Source organism: Gorilla gorilla, chromosome 10, assembly GCF_029281585.2.
Source record: "Gorilla gorilla gorilla isolate KB3781 chromosome 10, NHGRI_mGorGor1-v2.1_pri, whole genome shotgun sequence".
Lineage (NCBI taxonomy): Eukaryota > Metazoa > Chordata > Mammalia > Primates > Hominidae > Gorilla > Gorilla gorilla.
The window spans coordinates 46,586,033-46,596,533 of NC_073234.2; the positions used below are offsets into that span (position 1 = coordinate 46,586,033).

Here is a 10,501-nt window from a genome sequence, read left to right on the forward strand (position 1 = left end):
CTATGGAAAACAGTATGACGATTCCTCAGAAAACTAAAAATGGAACTACCGTGTGATCTAGCAATCCCACTATTTGGTATATGTCCAAAAGAAAGGAAATCAGTATATCAAGGAGAGATCTATATTCCCATGTTTATTGTAGCACTGTTCATAATACCCAAGACATAGAATCAAGCTAAATGTTCATCAACAGACAAATATATGAAGAATATGTGGTACATATAGACAATAAAATATTATTCAGCCATTTAAAAAGAATGAAACCCTGTCACTTGCAGTAAAATGAATGTAACTGGAGGTCATTATATTCAGTGAAATAAACCAGGCACAGAAAGACAAATACTTCATATTCTCACTTGTACATGGTGATCTCATGAAGGTAGAGGGTTGACTGCTGGTTACCAGAGGCTAGGAAGGAAGGAGGAGGAGAGATTGGCTAATGGGTACAAAAATACAGTTAAAAGGGATAAGAGGCACTGTTTGATAGTACAATATGGTGACTATAGTTAACTATAATATATTGTACATTTCAAAATAGCTAGGAGAGAAGAATTGGAATGTTCCCAACATAGAGAAGAGATCAATGTTTAAGGTGATGGATATCTCAATTACCCTGATTTGATCATTACACATTGCATGCATGTATCAAAACATTACACGTACTTCAAAAAATGTGTGACTATTACATACCAGTAAAAAACATTCAAAAAAAGATTTTAGTGTCAAAGTTATGCTATTTTTATAAAGTAAGTAGATAGTATTCCCTCTTAATTTATATTGTCAAAAAGAGTTGTATATGTTTGGAATTATTTATTCTTGAAATTATCGGTATGACATGTGTAAAACCTCCTACTGTAATCTGTTTGCTTGTTTGCTTGCTTTTTATGGAAAGATGTTTAATTACAGATTCCATTTGTTTGTCATAACACCATTGAGGTTTTCTATTTTTGAGTTGGTTTCATTAATTTACATTTTATGAAACTTTGCACATTTCATGTTTTCAAATTCATTACCATGAAATTATTCATGACATCTTCATTATATTTTTAGTCTCTGCAGCATTTGTGATTATCTCTTCTCCCACTACTAATATAGTTTATCTGTTCATAAGCAATGTCCATCTTTAGTCAGAAGTAATTTCACTGCTGATTCCTTCTCGTTCTCCTAAATCCACAGCACAACAGAGAAAGCCCAGAGCCAGGGAACACACTATAATCTTTGACTTTACAGATACCTAAGCAGCCTTAAGTATTCATTTGTTCCTTATTAACCAAACTGTAATGCCTATGAGCCACTTGGACAATCACCCAATTTTAAAGCATCCAATATAAAATATTAGAAAATTTAACAAATTAATCACCAAAATAATCAAGAATAAACAGGACAAATTTTGAGAAATCTCCCACATTCTTAGGCAGGGAAACACATACATAAAAAGAAAATAATAATGTAACAATTGTTGAATTTTATAGTAGTTTCATGGCAAATGTTCAAATTGTGAACCTGGATTTGGCATGCCACAACTCAATACATAGCATAGTATAATGTACACATTATAATGCGTGTATAACCCATAATAGTCACTAAGCATATCTAAACATATCTACCATTCAAATTAAAATAGTTTTCATAAGATATCCCCCCAAAAAGGAATGTATTTCACTAAAATTATATAAGCATGTCCAAATTTGTTATTCACAGGTTCACTGATTTTATTCCTTAGATTCATAGTATCATTTGCTGGTCTCTGATTGCTGTACAAACTCCTTCCTCACTGTTTCTATTGACAACTGATACCTCACTTATTCTCTAGGAGTGCTGCTCTGAATGATCAAAGCTCAGAACAAGTATGAAGACATGTTTTCAGTGGGTAGAGGCAATGGGGAAATTCTCACTTTGGCTCTTTCTCCTCTAACATTTATAGATTTAAACTGTCATCGTACTAATGTAGTAACTTCTAAAATTCAATCTTGAGCAAGAGCAGAAGGGGGCCATTTAGGCCTGGAGTCAAAGGAGATACTCTGTGGCCCAGCCCAGTGATTCCTAAACATTTACTCACAAGCACCCTAAAAAGATGTGGAAAAACTATATCTCCTCTCGTACATTTTGTAATTGGCATTTAAGATTTTTAAAGAAACTATTTAAGCTTAAATAGTTGCAAGTGATATAACTTCTTGCACATTATAATACTGACATTTTAAATAAAACTGCTACTTCACTCTTTTAAATGTATCCAGTGGAATCTAAATGCCACAGCAATTTGACACCCACCATCAAACATTTTTAAAAGACAAGGTACTTTTAAAGCTAAAAATTTCACAAGATTCTTTTTTCTTCTTGAACTTGTATTTATATTCTATCCTCCCACAGAATTTTATCCTAATATATATTTGTACTTGAAAGTATTATTGATTACCTCATCATATTCTTCTGCAATGAACATATGTGTATTATTTAAATTTTTCTGTTGCCGTAAGTTTCCAAATGCTAAAAATTTACTTTTGATACAATTTTTATTTATTCACTGTTGATCAAAATAGTACATGCAACTTATAAATCCTGACAAATATCAAACATAATATTGGAAATGTATCTCATAGATGGGACTTTCTCCAATTAGTTCATGAAGCTAAGAATGAATGTTACTTAATTATACAGAGTTCAGCATCAAAGCTACTTCTATTTCCTACTTTTATTTGTAAGCACTGACCATATCATTTCAAATAAATCAGTTGACAAAAATAGATAAACGTTTTCAACAATGTAACTCAATTCTTTGAACCCTTTTTAAGTTATATGTTTGAAACATCACACAGACATCTATTATCAAAAAAGTAAAAGTCTATTAGTTGACAAAAAGTTAGACGCCACTTGATTTGGAAAATGACTGGTTATTCAGTCGTTAAAGTCATTCACTTTCTTAACACTGGCAACACATTTCAAATATCCCTCTGATGTCTTAGAGATTTTTTTGCATCAGTGTAATGCATCTACACCGTTCTGCATAGGTGAGAAACTTGCTTTTCTTTTTCAAATAGAAGGATAATTGGAAAAGGGAGAAGGGAAAGACACATCAGCAGGATTTCTTGGTTACAGGCTGGTTCTCAGGCAAACAAATTTTAGAAAAGAGTATGTGGAAACTGAGTATCTGGAAATGTATTCCCTTTAAGCTACCAGTAGCAGTATATAGCCAAGGTGTGCATGAGGATTACTGGTATCACAGTTTCCTAGACATCTCTACTTTAGGAACCACGTGCAAGATAATAAGCAGTTCAATCAATCTAATCCAATAACTATTTAATAGCTGGCTACAGGTTGTGAAATAACAGGTTGTAAAAATGTAAAACAAAGAATAAGAAGAACATGATTTGGGCCCTCCCAGAAAGAGGTAGTCGAAAAGCTCTGGGAAGACAAATAGGAGTAGGGACACTAGATGATGGTGATGCGAGGGCTTAAAATACAGCAGATGATGGAGCAAGTACTGAAGGCGTCCATGTGTGCCGGGAAAGTCTGAAAATGAGGAAGGTGGAAGCTGGTATAGGTGAAAAAAAAAAAAAGATCCTTGGTTTGAATGTGAAATGTGGGATCAGGAGCAGTCTCCCATTAAGAGGTTATAAAAATATGAGCATCTACAAGAGAGAGACAGACCTCAGTCAAGGAAAGAAAGTAGGGAGGTTGTGCCATTGCACTCTAGCCTAGGCAACAAGAGCAAAACTCCATCTCGGAAAAAAAAAAAAAAAAAGAAGAAGAAGAAAGTAGGGAGAAAGCAGTTGTTAAAAGGAGTTTGTTAACCACAAACCAAAAAACCTTGCTGCTTTGCTTTTCTTGACTCCTTTGCACATTTATCTTTCTAAGGAGCACTTGCTTAGAAGAAAAATGGCTTGGCCAAGGCAGAATATTCTTTGATTTTTCTGGCATAAAAACCTTCTTGGGAGCTATGGCAGTAATTGTAAATGACATGATGCTGGAAATATCCTTGAGTTCCTTCAAGAAAGAGAGAAACAGAATGAGCAGAACAGGTGAGTAAGGCTGTAGGAATGTGATACCATGGTAGTGCCCATAGATAGCACCAACACTAATGTAGCATCAAGATGCCAGGATTCCTGGAACCACAGGAAGGGAGAAAGTCAGAATTTTAAGCTTCATCTATAGACCCAAAGGGAGAACAAGGAGGCTTCAGTAAATCCCTGGGGTGGGGTAACGATATTAGTGCTTTTGATGCAATTATTTGAAAAATGAAACACTTTATTTCCATCGATAGTTGGATGTGTTTCACCAATAAGCTTTTTTTAATCGACAAATAATAATTGTATATATCTATGGGGTACAGTGTGCTGTTTTGATATATGTATAGATTGTAGAAAGATTGACTCAAGCTGATTAATATATCCATCACCTTCCCTAAATAAGCTTCTGACGTAGGTGCTGAAAGTGAAAATGTAACCAGTAGAAGCCCAGGGTCTGAGGCAGCTGCAGAGGAAGCCACCCAGATTCCACCCACACCCACCCTCCCCGGAAAGGATTCATGTGGCTGTAATTGGGGAAAAAAAGAAATATTCTTAAAAGCTAATTTCTCTGTGGGATCAGGGTGCAGAATATGCAATTTAGAGACATAACTTTTGTATGGAGATATGAAAATGGGAGGAAAACAGAACCATTCAATAGAGGGCATTTTCTATTACTGGCATTGTATTAAATTGGGCTATACTGCCATCTGCAGGTCACTGTAAAACTGTGCAGTAACGAAACTTACGACGCTGTATCCAAAAGTAAAATCAGGAAGAATGAACAAGCAGCAGAGATAAACTCCATTGCACTGTGTTCGAATTAACTGATTTCAGTTCTACATGGACATATTAAGTAAGCATCTCTGGAAACATCAAAGAACATGTATAATCAATTGTTTGGTCTCAAGTGAATGTATGTGTAATATTTTTTCACAGCATCAGCTACTTTACCATCTTTGCCATCAGAATAATGGTAGAGTGCAGGCTCTAAGCCAGGCTGCCTGAGTTTGAATCCCAACTTGACAACTAGAAGATCTTGGACAAGTTATGAAACTTTCTCTTGGCCCCATTTTCCTCATCTAAAAAATAAAGTTAATAATAATGCTTAATTCAAAAGATGAGTTTGAGAATCAAGCTAAATTGTACATGTAAATTGTTTAGAATAGAGCCTGGCACATTGTAAGTGATCAATAAATTTTAACTATTATTCTTCCAAGAAGCTGAAACACATGGGATAACAGGAGAAAAAATAAAGGTTAATAGTCCCAATCCCCCTCACCATCACTCTTGCCCAGAAAATAGGAATCTGCTACGAGTTTATGATTGGTCAGATCCCAGGATGCTATATAGAAAATTGGGATATTAACAGGCCTCTACTTGTGAGTAACACTAATTTAGTTTCTTTTTTTAATTATTATTTCAACAGTTTGGGGAACAGGTGGTATTTGGTTACATGGATAAGTTCTTTAGTGGTGAGATTTTGGTGCACCTGTCACCCGAGCAGTGTACACTATACCCAATGTGTAGACTTTTACCTCTCACCCCCCTCCCACCCTTGCCCCAAGTCCCCAGAGTCCATTATATTATTTTTATGCCTTTGCGTCCTCATAGCTTAGCTCCCACATATCAGTGAGAACACACAATGTTTGGTTTCCCATTTCTGAGTTACTTCACTTAGAATAATGGTCTCCAACTCCAGCCAGGTTGCTGTGAATGCCATTATTTCATTCCTTTTAATGGCTGAGTAGAATTCATATATGTATTCCATGGAATTATATATATTATATAATATATATATAAAATATCACGTTTTCTTCATCCACTCTTTCATTGGTGGGCATTTAGGCTGGTTTCATATTTTTGCAATTGCAAATCGTGCTACTATAAACATGCATGTGCAAGTATCTTTTTCATATAATGGCTTATTTCCTCTGGGCAGATACCCAGTAGTGGGATTGCCGGATCAAATGGTAGTTCTACTTTTAGTTCTTTAAGGAATCTCCATACTCTTTTCCATAGTGGTTGTACTATTTTACATTCCCACCAGCAGTGAAAAAGTACTCCTTTTTCACCACATCCACGCCTATAATTTTTTTTATTTTTCAGTTATGGCCATTCTTACAAGACTGTAGTATCACACTGTGGTTTTAATTTGAATTTCCCTGATCATTAGTGATGTTGGGCATTTTTTAATGTGTTTCTTGGCCATTTGCATATCTTCTTTTGAGAATTGTCTGTTCATGTCCTGAGCCCACTTTTTGATGAGATTATTTGTTTTTTTCATTCTGACTTGTTTGAGTTACTTGCAGATTCTGGATATTAGTTCTTTGTTGGATGCATAGTTTGCGAATATTTTCTCCCACTCTGTGGGTTTTCTGTTTGCTGATTATTTGTTTTGCTGTGCAGCAGTTTTTTGTTTTAATTAAGTCCTATCTCTTTATCTTTGTTTTTGTTGCATTTGCTTTTGGGTTGTTGGTCATGAACTCTTTGCCTAAGCCAATGTCTAGAAGACCTTTTCCTACATTATCTTCTAGAATTTTTATGGTATCAGGTCTTAGATTCAAGTCTTTGATCCATCTTGAGTTGATTTTTGTACAAGGTGAGAGATGAGGATCATTCTACATGTGTTTTGCTAATTATCCCAGCACCATTTGTTGAATTGAGTGTCCTTTCCCCACTTTATGCTTTTGTTTGCTTTGTCAAAGATCAGTTGGCTGTAAGTATTTGGCTTTATTTCTGGGTTCTCTATTCTGTTCGCATGGTCTATGGGCCTGTTTTTTACCAATGTCATGCTGTTTTTGTTTTTTGTTGTTGTTGTTTGCTTGTTTGTTTGTTTTGAGGCAAAGTCTCACTCTGTCCCCCAGGCTGGGATGCAGTGGCACAATCTCGGCTCACTGCAACTTCTGCCCCCTGGGTTCAAGCAATTCTTCCACCTCAACCTCCCAAGTAGCTAGGATTACAGGCACGTGCCACCATGCCCAGCTAATTTTTGTATTTTTAGTAGAGACTGGGTTTCACTATGTTGGCCAGGCTGGTCTTGAACTCCTGACCTCAAGTGATCTGCCCGCCTCAGCTTCCCAAAGTGCTGGGACTATAGGCATGAGCCACCGTACACTGCCTACCAAGCTGTTTTGGTAACTATAGCCTTGTAGTAGAGTTTGAAGTCAGGTAATGTGATGCCTCCAGATTTGTTCTTTTTGCTTAGTCTTGATTTGGCTACATGGGCTCTTTTTTGGTTCCATATGAATGTTAGGATTGTCTTTTCTAGTTCTGTGAAGAATGATAGCGGCATTTTGATGGGAATTGCATTGAACTTACAGATTGCTTTTGGCAGTATGGCCATTTTCACAATATTGATTTTACCCATCCATGAGCATGGGATGTGTTACCATTTGTTTGTGTGGTCTATGATTTCTTTCAGCAGTGTTTTGCAGTTTTACTTGCAGAAATCTTTCCTTGGATAGGTGTATTCCTAGATACTTTATGTTTTTGAAGCTGTTTTAAAAGGGATTGAGTTCAGCCAGGCATGGTGGCTCACACTTGTAATCCCAGCACTTTGGGAGGCTGAGGGAGGCAGATCACAAGGTCAGGAGTTCAAGACCAGCCTGGCCAATATGGTGAAACCCCGTCTCTACTAAAAATACAAAAAAAATTAGCTGGGCATGGTGGTGGGTGCCTGTAGTCTAGCTACTCAGGAGGCTGAGGCAGGAGAATAGCTTGAACTCGGGAGGCAGAGGTTGCAGTGAGCCAAGATCACGCCACTGCACTCCAGCCTGGGTGACAGAGTGAGACTCTGTTTCAAAAAAAAAAAAAGGCAGGGGTTGAGTTCTTGATTTGATTCCCAGCTAGGTTGCTGTTGGTGTGTAGCAGTGCTACTGATTTGTGTACATTGATTTTGTAACCTGGGACTTTATTGAATTCATTTATCAAATCTAGGAGTCTAGGTGGTTTTAGTGCCAAATTCTACCAAATCTTTAAAGAGAAACTAACACCAATTCTCCTCAAATTATTTCAAAAAATTCAAGAGGAAAGAATTCTCCCTAACTTATTCTGTGAGGCCTGCATTACCTGATACCAAAACTAGACAAGGACACAACAAAAAAGAAACTACAGGCCAATATTTCCGATGAATATAGATGCAAAAATTCTCAACAAAATATTAGCAAACTGAATCCTACAGAACATCAAAAGATCATACACCATGATCAAGTAAGATTCATCCCAGGGATCTAAGAATGCTTCAACATATGCAAATCATTAAACATGATACATCACATCAACAAAATGAAGGACAAAAACCATATGATCATCTCAAAAGATGCAGAAAAATAATTTGATAAAATTCAACATCCTTCATGATAAAAACTCTCAACAAACCAGGCATAGAAGGAACGTACCTCAAAACAATAAAGGCCATATGTGACAAATATCATACTGAATGGTAGAAAGCTGAAAGCCTTTCCTCTAACAACTGGGACAAGATAAGGATGCCCACTTTCACCAAGTGGCTTCAAATATCACATTCTCACTCATATGTGAGTGCTAAATACTTGATCTTGAGAAGGCAGAAAGTAGAAGATAGATACCAGAGGCTGGGAACAGAATGTGGGTGGAAGAAGTGATGAAGAGAGGTTGGTTAATGGCTACAAAAATACAGTCAGATAGAAGATATAAGTCCTAATGTTCAATAGCAGAGTAGGGTGACTATAGTTGCAACATATACTTCCAAGTAGCTAGAAGAGAGTACTTGAATTGTTCCCAATGCAGAGATAATACTGAAGGTGATACATAACCCAAATACCCTGACTTTATCATTATGCATTCTGTGCATACAACAAAATATCATATTTATGCCATAAATATGTAAAGTATTATATATCAATAAAAATAAATAATTTTTAGATGCATTTTTATAAAAAAGTCTCTTTTGTCTTTGAATCTGCTCTTCAAATTTGACTTCAACTTCTGCCTTTATCTGAATACCTACTTCCACATCCATTTCTGGCATTACTGAACATCTGCATGACCAATGATCATATTATCCTAAAGATTCCTTGATAGCCAATAACCTAACAATATCAATAATACAAACTTGTGCCATTCAGATGCATTGCAAACCCTCATAGCATTCTGTGTGAAGAGTAAATTCTGCAAGTGCAGTAAATTCTGTAAATACAGTAAAAGGTTAGCTCAGCTAGGCCTGGTGTGTTCAAACCCTGCACGTTCCAAACAAAGGACTGGCCTTTGATCAGCTCCTGGGAGATAACCTCTGAGCCTTTTGGAATAGCCTTCTTAATGAATGTCTTTGTAAACCCAAGACCTTGAGCCACACCAGATAATTTATGCGAACAATGTGATTTATGTTGAATTCATGTTTCTGTTTATCTGTTTCTGGGCCACAATGCATCAGTTTGACCTCTGGGGGAGCTGGCAACTGAGTAGCTTAGGTCAGTCAAGTGGATGTTCCACGCTCATGCAACTGACCCCCAGTAAAAACTCTGGACAACAAGGCTCCAATGAGCCAAGCTGGTTGGCAGTACTTCAAAAATGATGTCACACATTAGACTTAAAATATCATCATGGTGGATGGGACGCAGGACTAGCTTGCTGCATGCGGAAGCTTGCATTGTGAATTTTAGCTCCAGAATGACTGCAGGAATAAATCAGGAAACCTGAGAGGATCTACAAATCATCCAAAGGAAGCAGACTGTTCCTGCAGGACCTGGGAGACATCCCAAATACTGTGACTGCCCAAACTGCAGAAGTGAGAAAGGGAGATCCTCCATCCCAGAACACACACCCCTACTGGGGAAACTGAAGGTCTAGTTTGCAGAAGATTCCGACCTTACCTGTAGCTGAGTCAATTTAGAGAGCTGAGTGAAACACAAGGGTAGAAGAAGCATCAGGAAAGGCCCTGGAAGTTGACTGGGTCCCGAAGCAGGCTATTCCTGCCTGGCATCACAGGGATCCTTTGGGAGGGAAGCCAGAGGTGTGGGGAAAATGCCACAGGGAGAAGGAAACCTCCAGCTAACTTTGTAACAATTTGAAACACTCCAGAAGCCTCCTGGCCAGAACTCAGGGGAAGGCATGAATCTGGCCTGCAGACTCCACAGGCGGAGGAAGAACTAAAGCCCTATTCTTTTGTAGCTGGGAGGTAGGTAGTCTGGGGTAGGTCCTCAGCCCTGCTTGCCCACTGCCTGGAAACAGAGGCGGTGCTGTTAGGTGGGGCACAGTGGGAGTGAGACCAGCCCTACAGATTGCATGGGAGCTGGGTGAGGCCTGTGACTGCCAGCTTTCCCCAACTTCCCTGACAACCTGCATGACTCAGCAGAGGCAGCCATAATCCTCCTAGGTACATAACTCCATTCAACTGGTAACCTCGCCCCCATCCCCCACAGCAGCCACAACTGACCCGTCCAAGGAGTCTGAGCTCAGACACACCTAGCCCTGCCCCCACCTGATGGTCCTTCCCTATCCACCCAGGTATCTGAACA

The 10,501-nt window shown here is 38.0% G+C and overlaps 1 protein-coding gene across 1 annotated transcript in view; it reads right to left on the bottom strand.

Annotated features, from left to right (window-relative positions):
* Positions 1-9,978, bottom strand: part of MUCL1 (mucin like 1) — a 109,496-nt gene extending 99,518 nt beyond the window's left edge. The window contains exon 1 of the mRNA XM_019038054.4: positions 9,857-9,978. Within this exon, the coding sequence (XP_018893599.2) occupies positions 9,857-9,910 (54 nt within the window). The 5' untranslated portion in view covers positions 9,911-9,978. The remainder of the gene's footprint in view (positions 1-9,856) is intronic.
* Positions 9,979-10,501: the final 523 nt, after the last annotated feature.